The sequence below is a fragment of the Numenius arquata genome, chromosome 2, assembly GCF_964106895.1.
Source record: "Numenius arquata chromosome 2, bNumArq3.hap1.1, whole genome shotgun sequence".
NCBI classification, from domain to species: domain Eukaryota; kingdom Metazoa; phylum Chordata; class Aves; order Charadriiformes; family Scolopacidae; genus Numenius; species Numenius arquata.
In genome coordinates, this window is record NC_133577.1 from 124801354 (window position 1) to 124823121 (window position 21768).

A 21768-nucleotide genomic window follows, 5' to 3' on the forward strand; every position below is an offset into this window, starting at 1 on the left:
CCTCAGAGTCTCTTTAGAGATATGAGAAACTTCTGTCCGGTCGGAAGATTTACTCGTGTGAAAACTGACCTTTGCTTGAGTAAGGGAACTAATGGGGCTCCGCTACTTAGCACACAGCTCGGAGCTAAGCCATCCATTACACACACATCTTAATAGCAGTCTGGCTCTTGAGTCCCATAACATCATTTCTGTTTTCTGCTTAACTGGGAATATATTTGTATAAGTGAGCTGTGTTTAGAGAAGGCAATAAGTTGCTTTTCCTTTCCATTCAGCCACCTGAGGGGGAAGAAAAAAGCAGCATTCTAAAAATTTGGTGTTTTGAGCCCTTTTTGAATGTGTTGATGCTGGCAGCATTGTCTTGTCTAATTTTGGGAAGCATTTAGACAGCACGATAGGTACTATGCAGAAATGATGGATGCTGTCAGGGCAGGATTTGCAGCTAATTTGGATCGAGCAGCAACAGCTATGTCAGTGCCTACACACAGATTCCTTGCCTGGGTCAAAGCCACGCAGACATGGTTTCCTTTTTCATTGCAATTTGTGCATTTATACCTGACACCAGTGGGTGTGATTTGCTGTTGCCGGTGAAGCAAGCAGAAAGGTCTGCTATGAGGGGTCCCCTCACCGTGGCATTGAACAAAGGGATAGAGCCAGTGAGTAAGTAAACCCCACGCCAGCTTTCACAGCCAAATCATGCCTCCGCGTGCTGCTAGCAACACGGTGGAACGGATGTAGAGATTCCTGTTCCTAAAATGGTTCAAGATCCTCAGATGAAAGATGGTCTACAGATACTGAGGGATGGTGTTATGCAAGGCAGCGCACTCAGCGAGTTACCTCTACCAGCCAAGATGTCACTCTTGGTAAGGATCAAAGAGGAGGAAAGAGCCAGGCTGGTGCTCAGGGGAGTGTGGGGAAATTCCCCCTGGTGCCTGAGGAAGAGGAGGGGAGGAAGGCAACGTGCTGCTGTGAGCTGGTCACTGCTCTCGCCTCACCCTTGGGACAGATAAACCCATCACTCCGAGCCAAAAGGAGCTGCAACAGCCTTTGTGTGCAAAGATGTTCTTCTCTTGCAAGCTGAGCTTCATGGGACATTCCAGGGGTGGAGCGATTTGCAGAATATATTGAGCTGGGTTCCTGCTTTTATGGCGTGCCCAGGCTGGGCTCCCCACCTGGTGAGAGGGCAGAGGACTCACCGTACTGAGGTCCAGGGGATGTTCGATGCTGTAACAAAACATCAGGGAGGAATGTGCCTGCATTACCACCTTGATTCCTTCGCTTCTCTGTGTTGGTACCGGAGGACTTTGCAGTTTGCAAAGACTCCCAGGATGTACAGCCTGGAAGAGGGGAACAGAGCTTGTCTCTATACAATCCAAAGAAGATCCCTTAGTATTCTGTACATGGAGAAGACAAGGCATAGGAATAAATAAATATCCCCAAAACACATGGTTTTCCAGAAGTTCAATGGGCCAACCTCTTACAAACACTGGGGAAAATGGATGGGCAGTGGGTAAAAGTGCAAACAGCTTCACAGTACGGTACAGCTGGTGGGAAAGAGAGAGGGAACAGGCTCAGGCTAAACAATATCCACAGCTTTTTTATTTGTTGTTGTTAGCTGCAATTCCCTGTATTCCTGGAATCACATTCGTGTCCGGTTTTGCGTCTTCCTTGCAATGAGACAGAAGCTGACGTAGGTCTCTCTTGCTGGCCCTGTCCCCTGCACACCAATCCCAGGTGCTGGGCGAGGTGGGACCCTGAGCGCGGCACAAGCATTTGGGACAGGACATGGGACCAGAATCAAAATGAATGCAGAAAGGGAGGTAAATAGAGCTTTTTTTTAGAGCCGCTGATTTTCATTCCCGGCTGGTTACTTAACAGGCCAACTATTTAGCATGACCATTGTCTGCTTTAAGTGTCAGCACATAAAAGTGCACACCCATAACTATTAGCAAACAGGGCTGGAACATAAAAGGAGCTCTGCAGCCCGAGCTGCTCAGAATACTCATTTAGCATGAGACACTGGACATAATGACATCTGCGTTTAAGTCCATTATACCGACGCATGCAATTTTTCTTTTCCTGGTTAGCAAATGGCCTCATATTTTTCAAATTATCCTCTGAGGTTTTAAATGACATGGTGAGGGATAATGAGCCAGACCCCGGGATGGATGAGGCAGAAAAGGGGTCTCCTCCTTTATCCATTGCTTTGTGATAATGAAATAAGAGGCAGTCCATTGACAGAGCCACCGAGCTCTGCTGACAGCTCTGTCCTGCGTCCTAACCGGAATGGTGTCAGCTGGGAAGGATATGGGAGACTCCTCTGCCCATTTCAATCCTTCCTCTGGGGTTTGAGTGTATTTCCCACCTAGAGCAGGAGGAAACACCAGGGAAGGTGACTGCACATCAAAACCGAAATCCTTTTGCTTCATTCTGACTTCTTCCATGAAATCTGGTTTTACCCTTTATTTTCCTTTTTCATGGGAAAAATAATCTTTTCGCCAGGGGAGAGAAGAGCCACTTGGGATTGTTATTGTGGGATTTTCTCCATATTCTATTCATAACAGGCCCAAGAGCAGGGTTTTGCCTCCCTGCATGGAAGCAGTACCACAGGGCTGGAGGGAAGGTACCCCCCTTGCCAATACAGAGTCCCCACCTCCCGCCTTTTGGAAAAGGCAGGAACTCACCCAAAAATCACTGCCACGCTGTTATCAGTCACGGTCACCTTGATCAGCAGCAAACCCTCAATGCCATCCTTGGCCTCTCTGTCACTGCCTGGCACTGCTCGCCTCTGTTTTGACTGGCCCCCTTGCACAGCACTGAACCACCACACTGGAGCCACGTGCCTTGGCATGTCCCTCGCCAGCTAGCTCCTGTGCCCCTGTGGCCACCCCACTGCCTGCATCTGAGGGCAGCAAGACATCTGAGGAGTGAGGCTTGATAGGACAGTAACGGGCGAGTGCTTTGCTATGCCCTTGCCTGGTCTGGGCTCTCTAGGTGGCAGATGGACCCTTGGTCCTAGTCAGGGCTCCAGCTTCAATGGCAGTAAAAACTGGGAGAAGCACTCCTCAAGATGCTGCTCCTCAGTGAAACCAAGTGTTGAAACCTTTTTGAGGTCTTCTAATGTCCTTTCAATGTTTTCTTTGAATTTTCTTGGAAGACAACACCACAGCACCAGACTGGGAGGTTTGGAGTGTTTCTTCTTGTTGAAAAAAATAGTTTTGCTGTTGGATAAAAGCCTTTTGGACCAGCTGGTTCCCACCAGAGTCAAAAGTCGCAAGGACTAGGATGATATAACTGCCCTGGGACAGATCTACACCTGAAGCAGATCAGACATCCATTTGCTGTGGTCATGCTTCGAATATCATTGTGTTGAAGACCACAGTGATATATTTTTACGTTTTGGCAGGTTCTGCTTGGAAATAAACACACGGGCTTGTGATCTCAAATGCTACAACAGCACATTTGCAGTCAGGAACTCAACTGCTCAGAGCCTGATTCCTTCTAGGTGATAGATGGCCGAGTTCAGGCTGATGGGATACGTGCAAGGCTGTGTGTTAGTGGCAATGCTAAATATTTTTTATTTGACAGTTTCTTTGGCGTGTGGAAATTGGGAGTGCTGCTCATTTCAGCTCTCACTGGCCACACCAGCACACCACCAGCCTAAGGCAGTTTTGGAGGCCGTTTCCCTGATAGTCCTGAGGCCTCGTATCCCCACTGCAAGGATGAAGCGCTAGTGACCAAGCACGTCCCCAGCACTTCTAAATTTGCCCATCTGCACACACAAAACTGGGTTCGCATATGAGGCCAGCAGCAGCAGCCAGGGATTCTCCATCTCCTGAAGGACGAGTAATCAAACTGGTGAGTCCCATGCTCAGTCAGGCATTTCTCCCTGCCGCGAGTCGGCAGTGGGCACGTGTGTAATGCAAGGGAGAAATTACGGTAGTGCCAGTTCCCCATCACCCAAGGATCAGGAGTTTCCACAGCTACTTCTCGCAGGCACTGCTATAAAAATGTCTGTGCTTGGCTGGTTGCGATGGGAATTGCCATTCATCACGGCATGAGGGGGCTTAAGCTGTCTCAGAGCAAGTTGTCAGTTAACCAACGCTTAATGTAGAGCAATCTGATCAGTACGAGACGTGTCCTCGCAGCTAAAAAGCCTTAAACCTTTCAGATGCAGCAGTTTCTGAAGTCTTCCAAGATACCTTCTGCACTACTCATTATTATCTTCCTGCCGCTGAGAGGGAGCAGTCAAGACAGGCACTTTGTGTTCATTACCCGGCATAATACTCGCTGCTCTATTTAATTAATGCTTAGAAAATGTACTTCATGAATTGTAAGCTACCGGGGATGGGGAGGGATGGGGAAACACAGAAATAGATTAACATTGGCTGATCTTTTAAACTTTTTCCAAAATGATTTCTCTGGTTTTCACACTCAAATAATTCTTGTGGGGTGTCCCCCCTTCTTGCAGGCACCTAGTTTCTCATATAGCAACAGTTGCTGGCTACCACGAAACCTCTTGTAGGAGCCGCTGGAGGCAAAGGGGTTTGTTGGCTGCATTGCAAGAGATGTATGTAGCGGAGCAGGGGTGTTGGACATGTCCTACTGCCTGTTTCTCTGCACAGCCCATCCATTCTTTCCTGGATAGACCAGCTTCACAGCACACGGAGGGATGCTGCTCTCCGGGGAGTCCTCAACAGAAATCTGAGATTTGCCCCTTAAAACTGATGATCTTGAAACACGCCATAAGAAAGGGCTTATAAGCTTAACAGGCAAAACAGACAGAGGGGGTAAAGGAGGGAGGAGTATTTTCTAAACCCGGCACAACAGCCCCGAGCAGCTAAATGATTTTCTAAAGGTCACAAAGGAAACCTGTGTCTGAGTCAGGAATTTAACCCAGATTTTTTTGCTTCGTTCATTGCCTTAGCAGCTGGATGCTTCTTCCTGCCTCCTTAGTCACTGACATTGGTCATTGTAAAGTGCAGTTTCCTTCCCCATATTTGGAAAAGGTGGCAACAGGAGGAGGGTCTGACAGAGATTCACGATCAGTGTAAAAAACATGTCTTTCCCTCCCCTTTCCGTTGTTGCAGCCCTGGCTGTGAATTCAGGCGAGTCTGCTCTGGTTCCGAGCTTGCCACACGGAAAAATCCCACTAGAGTTCTCTCTGCAAATCTGTTTTCTTTCAAGTAGCACCAATTTGGTTTGCATTTGTCTGGGTGCATGTGGGAGAGCCAGTAGCTCCCCAGCACTCTCTCCATTCTGGAGATCACTCAAGAAGTGGGATTTCTTTGTGAAGACGAAGTATCATGTGCAGGCTCTGAGAGACTCAGTTTTGTACAGAAAATAATCTGTTGTACCTCTATGTGGAAAGCCTTGGGAAAGATCCCTGCCGCCTTAAGAAATGCAATATTGCCCTCTAGTGATGATGAGGATGATCTCGTTTGATCTGATGAAACAAAAAGCATTTTGGCTAACCTTCACTGGGATTCAAAAATGGCATAAATGTTCCTGTTTTCTTCTGACCCTGGAATTAAAGATCCTACCGTCACAACTCGGAGAGCACTGGTGGTGGTGATAAGCAGAGGCGGTTCTCCAAGAATCCTAGAATGTGTAAAAGTATCATTTTTCTCCATGAATTTAGCAGATGGAAAGCCAGCTGCACTCAGGGAGCAGATCTAGTAAGAAGGTTCCTTTTTTTAATGCAGCATCTTTTTTTTTTGTGTTTCTAAAGTCAAGTATATTTTTATTTGCCAAAAAAAAAAAAAAAGAGAGGTAGTTTCAAGGACAGGAGGTGAAACCAAATGGAAACCAGGAAAAAAAATGAAAAAAAGTTGAAATTTTGTGCTTGATTATCGTTATATTCAACTATTTGTTTGTTTATTTGTTTGGTTTTTAATTTCTCATTTGAACTCTTTGGGGGCTGGGGGCAGGAAGGAGAGATAATAGCGGGGGTACTTCAGCAGATGAACAAGAAGAGAAGAAAAGATCAAAATGTTTCTCTCACTCCAGCAAGCAAGTAGTTGGTTGTATCTGTCAGGAAATAAACTGTTTTGAAGGGTCTTCAGAAGACACTTAGGAGCACTACAAAGCTCTGACCTTTACCCCTAAGAAGGTCACATTTAAGGCCCTCGATTCTGCAAAGAGCTCAATGTGGACAATCCCTCCAGCGCTTGTGTGAAGCCCCGGGGGTGTCAGTAGGTCTCTCAGACAGCAGGGTCAGGCAGAAAGGTTTCTCTTTAACTGGACCTCGCATCTCAACCCAGATTTCTAAGGTAGCTCGGTTTTTGAAGTTCGTGATGCAGACAGCATTTCCCTGGCACCTTCCCTATGCTAATTGCCTCTGACAAGGCACGATAGTACTGGAATTTATGTAAGGAACATTGCTGCCACTGTACTGCAGCTTAAAGATCACTGTAAAACAGGGTGGACAGACATGGTTGGGTTTTTTTTCCTTGCTTAAAACACAAAGTAAATGCAAAATTCACCTTAATCTTTCACTGAAATTCTCCAGGCTTTCTCTGTCACTGTAGGAACACTGAATTTCACTGAATTTTTAGAGTTGGAAGGGACCATAAAGATCGCCTAGTCCAACTCCCCTGCCGAAGCAGGAACACATAGCATACTTATATGTAACGATCAGTCATTAACTTTGACGGTATCCTGGGCTTTTTCCGCTAAAAGTTCACAAGGTAGAATTAAAGGCTGGAGTCAATTCAAGCCACTGGCAAAACTCTCATGGAGTTCACTGCCAAAGGATCAAACCTTGAAAGCAGGCAGGACATGGAGTACTGAATTGATTCATACATACCATGGCCTTTCAACATAATTGCAAATATTTGGGGTAATCAGCCAGTGCAAGAGAGTTGGGTTTTCTGACACTGAGGGTTTGGACCGGTCAGCTTTCTACTCAGTTCTGAGAAGTCATTTGAGCTAAAAAAAAAAAAAAAAAAGTTAATTATTGTCATTCCCAGTCAACCCCAGCATTGCTACTCACGGTACTGGTAAATTGTGCAATGTCCTTACCTATTGCTGGTTGCTTACTCTGCGACCATGGCTGCTACATGCTAGCTGCTAAAATATGTAAAGAAGCCTTTATAAAATTTGCCTCATGCAGATCTAACATGGACAGGGATGGAATCCAGAAGTGGATTTCTGTCAGTGAACATCTTACAAGATGCAAGTCAACAGCACAGAAAGGGGCAGGTTAGGTAAAGGAGTGAAGAAGAAATGCCAAAATGTGATGGAGAAAGAAAGGGAGAACAAGCAAGCAGAATACAGGATTATTTGAAGTTTACGAGCAAAACAAAGGATTATTTTAGAAACAAAATCATCCACTTGGTGATACAGTTCCTTTGGTATGGCTGGGGTAGTGGTGACTGATCACATCCTAGAGCACATACAAGCCTCTTTCATCACCCCAGTCTGTCACAAGCAGAGAAACTTCATTTTTAGTGTACTCATCATGACACCGTTGACCACATTTTCCATATAATGAGTGCATTTTTATATTTTGCCCTAGTTCCACCTTGTGTCTCACCTCTCTTGCTTTCCCTTTCAGGTTCTACATTGAAAGCATCTCCTATCTGAAGGACAATGCCACCATTGAACTGTTTTTCTTGAACGCCAAGTCCTGCATCTACAAGGTAAGGACTCAGGGCTCCAGGTGGCACTGGGGTGGGCTGAGACACCTGGGTCTGCATCCCCTGACCCAAAATTTACATTGGTCACATCTGGACTTCGAAACAGAGAACAGAAGGTTCTGGGAAGACATTATAGTGGCCTTCCAGTATCTGAAGGGGGCCTACAAAAAAGGTGGAGAGGGACTTTTTACAAGGGCATGTAGTGATAGGTCAAGGACTAATGGTTTTAAACTGAAAGAGGGGAGATTTAGATTAGATATTAGGATGAAATTCTTTGCTGTGAGGGTGCTGAGGCACTGGAACAGGTTGCCCAGGGAAGTTGTGGATGCCCCATCCCCAGAAGCGTTCAAGGGGCTTTGAGCAACCTGCTCTAATGGGAGGTGTCCCTGCCCATGGCAGGGGAGTTGGAACTAGATGATCTTCAAGGTCGCTTCCAACCTAAACCATCCTATGATTCTATGATACGTCCTCGTTCTCCAACCTTCTCACAGCCCTCTGCCTCTAACCTCCCTGGCACGTGGCAGGAGCTTCCCTGTGGGAGAGGGGTTCTGAGGTAGAACACCCTTGGAAGTAACTCTTGTGGTTGGCAGGAGGGAATCTGCAGCTCCTAAAATTATAAACTGGCTTGTATTTAGAAGGAAACGTCCGGTTTTGTGTTAAAACCCCGCCGCTGTTGGTGCCCGCCCTGTGCCGAGTGGATGCCGTTCGCGGTTCCCGCCCGAAGAGGGCGGCAGTGGCCGCGCGGGCTGCGGCGCGGGCGCCATCTTGTGGGGAAGGCGCCGGGGAGCGGAAGCCTTGTTGGGGGGGGGGGAGAGATGGGGGTGTGAGAGGTGAAATGGCGTGTTTGTGAGGCCGTCCGTGTGTGAGAGGGTGTACAAGGGGAGTGTGAGGGTGCGAGAGGTGGTGCGAGTGCGAGAGGAGGGGTAGGTATGGGGGGCTGAGTGTGTGAGGGATGGGGGGCTGTACACGTGCAGGACTGTACTGTGAGAGCTTGTGCATCTGTGAGAGTGTGTAAATGTGTTAGGGCATATGACTGCATGTTTGTGACAGTGTGACAGAGCTTGTGGGAGGGGGAGTGAGCATGTGGGTGTATGGGAGGTGGGGAAGGGTGTCTGTGGTGTGTACAGAAGATTGTACAGGAACAAGCCATGCATGGAGGAACATTTGTTTTGTACCAGAAATAGCCCTGCCTGGTAAACTATTGAAAACACCAGCGCTGTAACTCAGAGCTGCCCCTTGCAAGGCACTCTGTGTGCCAGAGATAAGGCTGTCCTGGCATGGCCTCCGCTCCCCTGGCAGAGCTGCAGAGCTGATCCCTCCAACGCCACAAGCCAAACCTGCAACTGAAAGGGCAAGGTCCAGAAAATTAAGCAGGCCCAGAACTCGCTGAGGTGGATGGAGGCTGGCTGCGTGTGGACTCAGCCAGGTGGGCTGGATGTGCAGGACTGGGAGATGTTTTTCCAGCAGCTGGGATTCCCTGGGAGGATCCCTCCTACCTCCCTGTGTGCTGGCAGAGGCCATTGCTGGTGAGTCACCTCCGTCTGCCAGGGAGGAAGAGGTAGGAAAAGACAGCTGTGGTCAGGGAGTGATTGCACCACCATTCCTCAACCCTCAGCAGGTTTGTGACCTGCGAAGACACCTTACACGGAATCGACCCTTGCTTCCTGACATCTGCATATCCTAAAATGCTAAAATGCAAGGCAAAGACCAGAAAAATGGCTTTTTTTTTTTTTTTTTTTTTTTTCCCCAGTGCCTGGGAAAGAGGCAGGGCTGCCGAGCTGAGCTGTGCAGAGAGCTTTGCTCTCTGGCAAGGCTGCAATTAGATGTGCTTAGTCAGCCCTCTCCAGCAGCAAGCTCAGTGAGCATCACATTTTGGTTCCTGGGGGAAGTTCCTTTCTGGAGTATTGCCAGGAAAAGCTTACACTGTTGTTCTTTTTTTGGAGAAAGCTTAATAAGAAGAAGAGGGGAAAGAAAAAAAAAAAAAGAAAGAAGTACCTAAAGATCTAGGTTGGTCTATTTTAGTCTGACCTCTCCTGAAACCATTACTTTGCACATTCGAGCTGACTGTCATCTCCATCCAAAAATAGCCTTGCTGGCTTCCCAGTCTCCCATGCGGGTCCTTCCCCTGCTTGACTTCCAGCCACGGTGCTATTAAAAAAGGCGCTGAACTTGAAAGTTGGGTGCACAGTCTGTGCTGAGACGCGGTGTGTGATGTAAGCGTAGCTCCTAACGCTATGCTAGCACCTCAGGCCCTCGAATGTCCCCACGCACAGGGGCTGCTCAAGTTGGGAAGGAAGGCAACGGAGGCCTGTTTAGTTTGGGTCTGCTGGTCCCCTGGGTTGCCACTGCTCAAGGATGAGCACCTGTTCCCAATACAGCTGAGGTAACCCCATCTGGGACCAGGGGAGCGAGGAAGAGTGTTTAATCACAAGCTATACTGTGCCATGTACCCTTAGGGCCGGAGAGCGGGCTCTGACCCACTTCACCTACTAGTATAGACTTGCCATAACATCGACGTGTGGTTGCAGAGGCTGGTTTGTCCGTATGATGCCTGGTGTTTCGCAGAGAGGGGAATGCCGGGCACTCTGGTCCTACTCGACATCGCTCCTCGCTATGGAATATGCCTGACTGCCCCATCCCGGCCCTGCCTGCAGCTGAATCCACATCTCGCTCCAGCCGCTTCCCTTGGCACACGCACATCGTTAGTGCAGGTGCCTGCGTGAATCAGGCACTTCAGCTGAACCAGGGAAGGTGTGTTTATTGCCCGCAGCAGAGCTCGTCTTCGCTCCCCAATGAGTTGTTATGAAGGAGGTGAAGGAAGTGCTTAATTTTAAAAAGCTGGCACTGGTGAAGGCCAAGGACACCTGGATCTTATCCTCTGTTTTGTTCCTTTTGTTTTTGATTTTGCCAGAGACAAGCCAATGCAGCGATTGTGGCTTGTAAATGAGGTGTGGCCATGACTTGGCTGGAGCACGGATCGTAGCAGTGATCTATATTTAGATTGCTCATTTCTTGCCAGATGAAGTGAAATATTAAAAACAGCAGCTTAAATAAATATAACAGAAAAGTCACCACAGGAGCGAGCTGAAGTGACCCAGTGTATGTGGCCACATACGTAGGAGACAACATAGGAGATCTAGTTGCAGAATTGAGGCCTAAACAGTATCTCAGTAAAAGTCCACTCTCTTCCCAAACACTGACACTAGTAGGGACCAGAGACTTGAGGAGAGCACACTTGGCCATAAGATTAATGCTCCTGCTTTCCATCCCAAGCATAGAATCATAGAATGCCTGGTTGGAAGGGACCTCAAGGATCATTTGGTCCAACCTTTCTCAGCAAAAGCACAGTCCACACAAGATGGCCCATCTGCATCCCACACATTCAGTTGGAGCAATGCCTGGACCCGTTGGTTCTGTGACCACTATCTCAGGCACAGAGGAAGGACCCTGAAGGGATCTTATGGGACCATCAGTGTCCTTCATGTGATACAGTGTCCTAGCAAAATGTTCACAATTTCACCTGACCCTCCCAAGATTTGCTTTCATCTGGGGCTTGATCCTATAGAACAGAGCAGTGAAGATCTACCAAAAGATTTGCTGTCACAGCTCATTCTCAAAGTAACCCTAGCCCCAGTACTCATAGGGATGAAGGGACCAAAAGCAGAGCTCCCATCCTACAAGAGATAATTTTTCCGCTCTTTTTCCTGTGAGTTTACCCTGGGCAAGGGCCAGAGGAGTTCTGTGGGGGCTTTGACACAAGCTCAGTGAAGACAAATTTTCTCATTCCCTTGCTTCTGTCAGCCAAGGATAAGGCTGTGTTCCCCTGATGCACGGGTGACATTCAGGGGAGAAAAAAATGTATTTTCCAGACTACCCTTCACAAAATCACACAAGAAAATAAAAATTACCCCGATCCTCCCCCTTCCACCTGTCTTCTCCTCCCTCCTGCCCAGGAATCCCTTCATGCCACACCCAGTTATGCTTCATTTACCAAGACATTACGCTGAATAATTGGCTTTCTCCACATCTGAGTGGGCAGGTTCTCACTCACTTTGGTCTCCAGGAGCACAGGGAATGCTTTGAAACCCAGCCAGGGGAGAAAACTGGCAGTAGCCAGGAGGTGATGCACGTTCCTCTTGCAGGAGCTCAAATGGACTCAACTCTCTTTCTCTTTTCTTCTTCACCTTTCAAGGAACTCATTGAGGTTGACAGTGAAGTGGTGTTTGAACTGGCTGCATACATCTTGCAGGTAAGAACCCATCTTCTCTCACTTTGTGTTTCCTTGTGTTGCATTAAATTTCTTGACTTGCCAAACCCAAAATAGCGGTATGGAAGTGCAGGTGTTCCTCTAGTGGCAGGAGAAAGATGTCTTTATGCGGTTTTCATCATTTAGACCAATGCAAAATAAGTGCAGAAGGCTCTTGAATCAGACTTCACACATGGAGCAGATTCCACTGCTCAACATTTTGCATATAAATGTGTATTATGTTTGCACCGACACAGATATCCAAGACCCTGGGCTATGACATAAAGACAGAAAATCTGAGCAATGAGTGTAATTTTCTAGGTGAAATCCATACACAGTGGATTCTCCTCCAGTAACTTTGCACCTGTTTTCCCAATGGATTTTGGCCCTCTGATGATCTCTGTAAGCTTCTATATATGCAACTGTCTGTATTCTCCAAGGTGGGCAGAAGGGCTTAAAGACTTTCCAAAAAACTTCTCAAAAAAAAATATTAAAGTCTTTTAAAGTCCTTCTCTTCAGGAAGAGGGAAGGGGTCAGAGAGTGAATTACCAACAGCGTTTGGTAAATCTCTGGTTCCCAAAGAGGAATCTTTTCAGGGTAGCGGAGGTGGCTTTTTGTGAAAAATCTTTTTTTAGGAGCATGACTGTGGGAGCAGGTCAGAGATAATTGTCAGATGATCTTTGTTCCCCTTTCATACAGTGTAATTTTGATTTTTTTTTTTCCCATCGGCCATGAAGCTATGAGGAGCCATGTGAGCAGACAAGCCATCTCATCAAACTGCACTAATAAATAACAATGCACTGCACTTCTAAAGTGCTTTCAATGTTAAAGAAGCAATTAATGCGTAGGGATTTGAATCTTCATTAAAATCATTTTATGTAACAAAAATGGAGCGAGAGAGTCAGGATGGGGGACTCAATTAAAAGCACATTATAGGAATTGCATATTGGCTGCTGGGGGAATACACATCAAACAACAGGCTCTTTGTGAGAAGCAGCAATAGGGGTATGAAATCTATTGTCTGCTCACCCTAATGAGTAACTTGAGCTTTGTAATTGTACAGCCAGATCCAGATCTGCCACTGTAACCCTTGTTGCTGTGATTGTTTCTCATCACAAACACAGGATGTTACGTATATTCCTGTAGTAGTTTGATGTGTAACTTAATGAAAACAGTCAAAACAAGCCACACCTCTGCTGTCTGTAACCAGAAATTACTACAAGCCATGTTTATGACAGGATCCAAGCAAAACATTCTGCATTGTGTTCTACTTCTCACTGCAGCATTTAGGTCAAAGAACTGAAGTATGGAGAATCTACCCTATAAAATTGTTTTTTAAATTCAGAATGCTGATCCCTGTGCAGGCCAAGGCATATCATTTGGGTTTTGTTCTGTGTTGAACTATAATCATGATATGCTCGAGGACTCCTTCCTACAAACCAGAGGAGAGCTCATCTGGCCCTCAATTCACTTAGAGGGAAATAGGAACATAGTAAAAGACTGTCAGAACTCAAGCGATATAGTCTGCAGCCTTACTGCAAATTGTTGTGTTACCAGAACAAATTAAAGCACCACCAAAGCTGAACTTTACCCTGGCCTCAGGACTGAAGCACCACTGGATGTGGGCTGACAGGTTTTGCGGCTGGATGGATGGATGTAAAGACAGAAGACCTGGACGCAAAACTCAGTCCTCTTGGCAGTGGAAACTCCCTCACTGCACAAACTACACTCTCGCACTGTGTTTTGTGTGTAGCTGATGGCAAATGAGGTGCTTTAAGTATGCATCATGCGAAATGCATATTGCCTATGGAAAATGCAAAATGCATATTACATTTATTGAGGAGGAGACTCACCAGATTTTGAGGGTTCACCAGATATGCAGTAAGACACCGGTACTACTGGACTGGAAATTGACCCAGCCCTTTTACCATCAGGCTGTGATGGTAATAAATAGGAATATCTAGTAAGGGAGCTAAATACTCCCCTAAACACTCAGCAAGGAGTTAGAGAACCCTGTGTCTTGCATGCCCTTGAAAGCTGACAGTGAGCTAGCATTTTGAAAGTCTAGTTACTGGAAAATAATGAGAATAGTTGTACAAAGAGTCAGGGGAGTTGCAGTCTCAGGGGCTCTAAGGTCACTAAGACTTCAGAGACCTTCTAGTAATGTAGCATTCACATTGACCCCAAAAATTGCTTATTTACTAGCATTATTTCCTGCAGGTTCTTGGGTACCCACTAGCAGAATGAGGAATCATCTGGCCCTGTACTAGGCAAACCTTTTGTTTGTTAATCATCTGCCCAGCTCACTGCATCTATCATGGCACTTGACATTAGATACCGGTTCCAAAAAATGCATGAGGAATCAATTACAACAGGAAATTGCTGCTAAATGAATTTTGCAAATGGAAAATCTTGAACAGCTGTTTTCTTTACTTTTTTCTATTTTTAATGATATATTTTTAATTTTTCTTTCCTATTTTACAGGAGGCAAAGGGAGATTTTTCAAGGTATGTAAAATTAAAAGTTTTTTGCCGTTGTGTGATGTGAGAATGAATCTGGTAAAATCACTGTGTGAGTGATGTGACTCAGTTGTAGCTGTGTAGCAACAGGAATGCATTGCTAACATAGACAGCGTGTTTCCTGAAATCATTTATTCACAAAACAAAGCCTTTGACCAGAGCGTGCCTTGCAAACAGCATTGTTTGTGACTTTGTTGTTGACAAATCTCTTTATATGCCCATGAAGTTCAGGAAATAAACTAGTCTTCAGAAGGAAATCACTAAGGAAATGACTTTACAATCACTGTTGTATCACAGGCCCAGCCAGAGGCAACATTAAAATTCCATCACTAATTGATATTTCAGCTTGAATTTGGATAGAGTTCTCATAATCATAATGATTATGAGAATGGTTGGGTTTGTTGAATTTCCACTGTCCCTTGAGCCAAATCTTCAGACTTGCTGTAAGAAATTCAGAGGTGACTGTGGTCGGTATTTCAGGAAACTTAATGAAATGCCCAAGAATTTTCATTTAAGTTGGCGGTATCTGTCAGTTGCACATTAGTAGCAACCAAAAGTCAGATTGCTGCTTGGTGCCTCATGTGAGAAACATGAAAGTCCTTCATCTGAAGCCCAGGAGATCTATGCTAAAAAATTCCCATACTCCGTGTATTACTTTTGCTGCCCTGAATGTGAATTCAGCTGGAGGACCACATTGAAGTTAGTTTCCGAGAAGAAACAAGATGTGAATGGGCAGTGAGGTTGAATTGCCAGATGAGCCTAAAGAGGTGTCTTAATTTTGTCAGCATTGAGATAACACTGAAAGAAGACTGTAATGATACTCTGTGCACCCATAGGAGGCTGTGAGTAATAGGCAGGTTCTGCCTTCTGGTGGACTGTAACTTCTAGCCAGCTAAAATTGAGGCAAATCAGTGAAAAGGAGCAATACATTGCAAATATTGCCTGTCCATTGTGGAATCTGAGATGACATAAGGTAACACTTGCTCAAAGGAAGTTTAAGTTCTTGCCTTATAATTTCTCAAAACTTTAATCCACTTGCAGAATCCCGACATGCATGTGACCACAGAAACACAAGCCCGGTCTTGCTTCATTTTTCAGTTCCACCCAATTTGGCATAACTCAGCTATTAGCAATGTTTATTTAGGGGGTACTGGAGTGCATGTGGCTCTTCTACTTCTCAGTCTGGTTTTCAATGCGCTGCCAGGTGCTTAGCCCAGAAGAGCAGGACCAAGCAGAGTTTTGCCACTCAAACCTGTGATAAATCACATCTTCCACTCGTTATGCTATGAAGAACAATGTTTAATTTTTCTCAGAATATCTTGGACAGGATGAAAACACACCAGAAAGTGTACATTCAGACTATGAAACAAGGAATAGAAAGGAATCAGATGGCTCAGGGTAATAGGACTGAAAGCATTTTATCTTAAAGTATCTGTTTCCAGACCAGAAGTGGGAACAGCTGGTGGAAAGCATCCATCTGCTAAAAGTTGTTTGATGTCCCTTGTAAAAGGGGTGGTTGAGTTTATCACAGTGCATTTCTCTAGACCACAGAGAAATAAGGAATCTTCTCTGAGAGTGCAGAAGATACCTCAGCACATGATGTTAAATGCTGCCTCCATATCCGTGTGGCAGTCTTCACCACCCCCATGAAAACAGTTAACTCTTAGTCTTTTCCACCTGTGGATCACAATGATTTGAAGTGGAAGGGGGAATCTTTACATCCAAGCCAGACAGAGAAGTAGTATCATAATAACAATTTCCTGACACTGCCAGGGATCGTAATTTATAAATGGGCTTTGGTGGCAAAGCAATCTGCCATATTAGTGGAGTTTAAAGTCTATTCTTGGAGGAAGGTAGAAGAATGCTACCCTGACCTTCTATGGTCTAGGAGAAGACTTAGCGTCTCCAGGGTTGCCTGTCCAGCAGCTCCCCTCTAATATGTACTGACACGGGTTTATGTGCTGGGTGAGATCCAGGTACTACTGAAGTCAGCATGAGGTCATTGTGGTCAAGATTTTGCCTGCTGAGATTTGTGGTTATTCATATCAGCAGTGTAAAATCTGGGAGGCAAATCAAGCCTGGGGCCAGCCAGAAGAACTGCAGATGAGACAAATGGTCTGACTTCTCTTAGGGCTGAAGTTAGCTTCAGTGTTTGAAGTGAGCTGATGTTGAAATGCTGTTTGAAATAGAAGTGGCTACTCTTTGAAACAGAGAAGCTCTGCAGTTGTGAATGTTTTGCTGCTGGAATTTAAAGATAATAAATGTGCGTGGCAGCATACATTGCGTGAAGGCTGAACTCTTGAACTCCTGCTTTGTTTTTGAAGAAATAAGTTAATTTTAAAGGGTTACATGCTTGGAACGCAGACTGCAGATTTCCCACACCTGTCCTGTCTACTGCCACCATGAGATTTATAGCCTGTGAGACTAGAAGTTTCTCTTTGGCTGTGATCCAGAAAAGTGCATAAGTACTGGTTCATTCATAGCGATGGGAGAATTGCTGTTCCCTGTGGGAGCCTTCCTGTGAGTCACCTCAGGTGCTGGGAGAGCCAATGCCAAATTGTCGCCATTTCAGCTGTGGGTTGGCACCTGCCCATGATGGCCAGAGCATGATTTACCTCCAAACCCCACTGCACCCAGGTGGTGGATCACAAGGGGCTGGTTCAGGACTCCTGAATGCAATGGCAAGTCTGCTTTTTGGGCCTTGTGGGAGCTCAAAAACCAGAAATTCTAGCAGTCAGGTGTCTACTTCTGTGAACTGCTGCTGTCACTGCTCCAGTGACAACAGGTCCCACTGCTGCTTTTGGGGGAATAATCCCATGCCTCAAAATAATAACTGTGCTCATAGTACTACTCTTTCCTTTCCCCTGAAGGGGCTTATGTGCCTTTTCAAGCACATGTCCTACCTCCTTTGGTAGAGCATCATCATGCGTGAGTCTCTCAGTGCTGATTCTTGCCACCTAGGAGTACTCCCTAACTCAGGCATCGCAGCAACTGCCCAGTGCTTGGTAAGCCTGGAGAGCACGTCTTCTGAGTCACCCTTATCTGTCTTGAACAGATGCCACAATAGCCCTAACAGATCAGTTTGGCATCTACAGCAAACAATTTGACGAAGGCCTTTTTCATTTCTGATGTCTGTTTCATTTCAAAAGCAAACCCATCAGAAACCCAGAGCTCCTGAACCTATTTAGATCAACTAAGAAAAATATTTCTCAGTGTTTGCTGTAAGTGGCCTGGTGCATCTCGGTGTTTTGCAAGCAGAGTTGTACAAAGGGCCCATCTCTTACTTGATACAGATATAGGCAGAGCGAGGTTTAAAATAAAAAGTTTTTCTCTTTGAGGAGTTCCTAGTCCTCTGCATTAAATGAGAGTGGTTTTCACATTATTTAAGAGAATCCCCAAATGCTTCAGCTGACAAGACTGAAAAAGGTTTGCATTTAGGTTGGGACATACCACTGAATTTCAGATAATTGAGTATCCCTATTCAGCTGATTCTCAGGTTGAATGGGACACTTAAGATTTGATCTGTGCTTTTTCATATTAGTTACAAAAATTTTGACTTCAAAGGCACAGAATCACATGTGTAAAGCTCGTAAACTAGTATCCTGCAGACAGATGTAAAGGTTATTAACCTTATTATTAAAGGCTAATCCTGTTTCTAGCAGGGAGCCGAGTCACACTTGGTCGGCAGAGCATGGGCAGGACAAATTTCAATTCCTTACATGAACACAAGTCCTATAGGTGTGACCCTCTTTAGGCCTGCATAGAGGAAGGAATCAGAGTGCCCTGGCTAATCTTTGGAGGGGGGGGAGGATCACATATTGTTAAAACAGTTGAGATTTTCCCTTTAAATCATTCCTACTGGATTTAGAGTCCAGTCTAACAATAACCAAAATCTTTCGTAAACTCACATCGACTTCAGTTTTAAATGTTCAGAATCCAGCTCTTCAACCTTAAACAGCTTCTGTGTCAAAGCAGCTGGAAATAACATATACTGATCATTTATGCCTCAGTTTGGGGAGGAGAAAGAAAAAACTCTGAGTAAAACATAAAATCCTGAAGCCTTGCAGCTCGTTCCTCAGACAGGCTCTCCTTGCTAGATTTCTTCCAGTTAAGCAATATGAGACATTTCGAGTGAACTCCAAGTATCTCCCAGCAACATATGAAAGAATAACAGGGAAGGAAAGCAAACGGCCAGTTTCCTGTTAAGCAGAATTTCACAATAATTTCAACATTTGGGCAGATGGAAATCTAACATAGTTTCAGGCTTACTTTTCTTTCTGTGTAACCACGTGATATTTAACCAATTAGAATTTATTAAGGGGTTACAAAACTCAGGCTGCGTCTCACAACCTTAAAGAGAAGATCCTAAACACTGTATTTCAAATGGTACCGTTTCATCTGAGAATCTCAGACTCTGTATTTTCTCTGGCATTCAACAGAATTAATTAGCGTGCCGAGAAGAGTTGATAACCTTCACCTGCAGGTTTGTTTTGTTACTGATCATTGTTATTACACATGCTGGAAAATGTATGGATTTCCTGGGACAACTGCACCTGTAATCTTGCAAATCTGCGAAATTATTGTAGCCAGTTTCCAAAAACTTGTTTTTTACCAAATGCTTATAAAGTGGCTAGGTAGACTTTTACTTCCATGTACAGACAGAAATACTGAGATGTGGTGACAAATTTATTTGGCCAAGATTCATTAAACAGGCAGTACTAGAACTAAGACCAGAACTCAGGAATTCCCGTCTTCTAGGTCCATTTTTTAGTCAGTTCACTGTATTTCTGGGTATCTAAACAGCTTTCAGGATCCCATGCAGATGGCTTTTCCTCTTCAGTTTTCATACTGTTATTAGTCTCTTAAATATTGTAATTTCCACCATAGTGCAGGAATAACGTGGTCTGGCGGACACAGAGAAAGTGTATTTGTAGCCTTTCCCCTGTATATTAATAAATCTGTATCAAAAGCACCCTTCCATGAATAACAATCCTGCAGGTTGGACACTTTCAAATATAAAATAAATGCTGCACAAGTGACCGGATTAAACAAACACTTTCTAAATACAGTAATAAAATAAACACACTGAGATATTTCACTAGAAAGAGCGGGAAAGGCAGTAAGTACAAAACCACTTGTGATCCTGCTGGAAACATTTTAAAAATTAAGGGATTTGCTGTTTTCAAAGGAGCCAAGAGGAAAGTGACCTCATGGCCACTAGCTCAAATGCAACCCAAGTCATTATTTTTTTTTCCTTTTTCTTGATTTGACATCCTTTTGGGAGTCTAAATTCATTTGTATTGAGACAAGTGTTGCCAGAAGACTTAGTGAATGTATGGACCACGGAATTAAATACCTTTTTGTTCCTGGAAATGCTTACCTGAAATACGTTTGGTGCTTTGAAGTTGTGAGGCACTACCTGTATGGTAGCGAGCAGAAATTTTAATCTCATCCAACAACATCACGAAGAATGTCTTTTTCTTTGATTCTTAAGACTTTATGACAGTGCAAGCAAGCTTTGCTCATCACTGACAGGAAAGACAGAGCTGACTGCTGTTAGCCCTTTCTTTTATGGGAGCCATTACTGATTCAGGCTATTTCCCAGGCTCTCAAAGATAGTTAGTCACCACTAATCTTGCCCTATTTGATGGTTTTCTGGGCTCAGAAAGTCCCTGTTTGGAAATTACTCCCTGTCTTCCCAGAAAAGTTTTGGAAATGTCTCAACTTCCTTCTATGAGCAGCCAGCCTCAAAAAATCGTCACTTGAGGGCAGTGACTGCTGCTTGTGCTCTGATTGTGCTGGGTTCTTTTTTTTTTCCCCCTGGTTTCTTTCAAAATGTCAAAAAGCTCAGTAAGAGCTGAGTACGCACGGCTGTGGAGGAGATGTCTCTGGGCAGACCCAGTGAACTCTGTAAACAGCAACAGCTTGTTTTCTAGGCTGTCAGCTTCAGAGCAGAGTGGCCAGATCAGCAGATAATATGGAACAGAGCAGCTTCTTGTTCAGACTTGTGCAGATATTTACCTGCTATGGAAGGAAACATCTGAATTGGTTTTGAGCTCTTGAGCTCACAAAGGAGGATCTATCTGATGGTCAGATGCCCATGAGATTTAGGCGGGAGTGGGTGTTCAAACACTGTTTGTCAAGAGACATTTGCAAATGAGGTGCTTCTGAGTGGTTTTCTGTGTGCTTAGCGTGGAAGTGGTTGCCTTAGTCCTTTCTTGTAAGTGCTGTTCTACACACCTTCACTCTGCAAAATTTGAACCTAATTGAGACTTGGGCATCTCTCTTACAGATTTGTCTTGACTAGAAGTCGTGGTCCTGTTTTAAAACTACTTATTGATTGTCAGGGAACTACCATGATAATAAATGCCTGTAAACATACCCAAAATTCCTGCTCCAGGATTTATGTTCGTGGTTTACCCTATGGCTTAACCTAGCAATTAACCTGCAAACTCGAATTAAGACAAACCCACCTAGGTCTCAGGCAGAGCCTGCTGCTGGGATGTGAAAATGGAGAAGTGCTGTGGGAAGATTTTTACAACATCTGAAGCAGTATCATGTCTCTACAAGCCACCATACAAACTGTCCCAGAGACAAGAACAAAACTCAGGGTGACCTGGCAGGTCCAAGGGCTCCTTGGGCCTTTAGCAGATGTTAGGATGGCTGGTCTGCAGCTGAGGATGCCAAGACCAACTTGTCTGCCTGGTTAATGGCCCTGCTGGCCTACAGGAGAAGCCAGTGTGCTGGGAAATCTGGAGCTCTGGAAGAAGGATCTCTCTCCACAGCTCCAGGACAGCCACACGTTTTGTCAGGATGAAGGGCAGGGTACAAGAAAGCAAAAAAAACCCTGCTATTAAGAAGTAAGCCAATAAACATGAATTCTTTGGCACTCCTCATTGTCCTGTCTGGCCCTCTTGGCTGTGTATTTCTACAATTTTAAAAGTAACAGCAACACTGTCTTCCTTCCCAAGCCTCTGAGGAAGGTTTTTTTTTCATGTGCACACAGTTCCTTGTGTGTTTAAAAGTGGGAAGAGAGGCATTTTTGGTTTGTAGGAGAAAATCCCATGGTATCATTTCATCTGCAAGAATCTCTCCCGCTTCATGAGCTCTCCCTGCTCTCTGGTGTGCAGTGATGCTACACCAGCTAGCCAGCCTGGCCACTAGAGGTTGCAGGAAGGAGAATGCTAGCCAAGTGGCTGGGCCTGGTCCCAGGGAGGGTTTTGTGTAGCAGGACATAAATTCAAGCTGGAGTCTTATCAGTGAAGATGTTGTGCAAAGGCCAGGTCACTGGGGCGAGAGGCTAAGAACGACCTGTGATGCTAAGAAAGCAAATCATTACTTTTTGCAGCAGGTTGTAAGGGATTAA

General features: G+C 45.1%; 1 protein-coding gene across 1 annotated transcript in view; it reads left to right on the forward strand.

Moving 5' to 3' along the window:
• FRMD4A (FERM domain containing 4A) overlaps positions 1 to 21768 on the forward strand; it is a 213325-nt gene that overhangs the window by 127836 nt on the left and 63721 nt on the right. The window contains exons 5-7 of the mRNA XM_074161740.1: positions 7556 to 7640; positions 11830 to 11886; positions 14368 to 14390. Of these exons, the coding sequence (XP_074017841.1) occupies positions 7556 to 7640; positions 11830 to 11886; positions 14368 to 14390 (165 nt within the window). The remainder of the gene's footprint in view (positions 1 to 7555; positions 7641 to 11829; positions 11887 to 14367; positions 14391 to 21768) is intronic.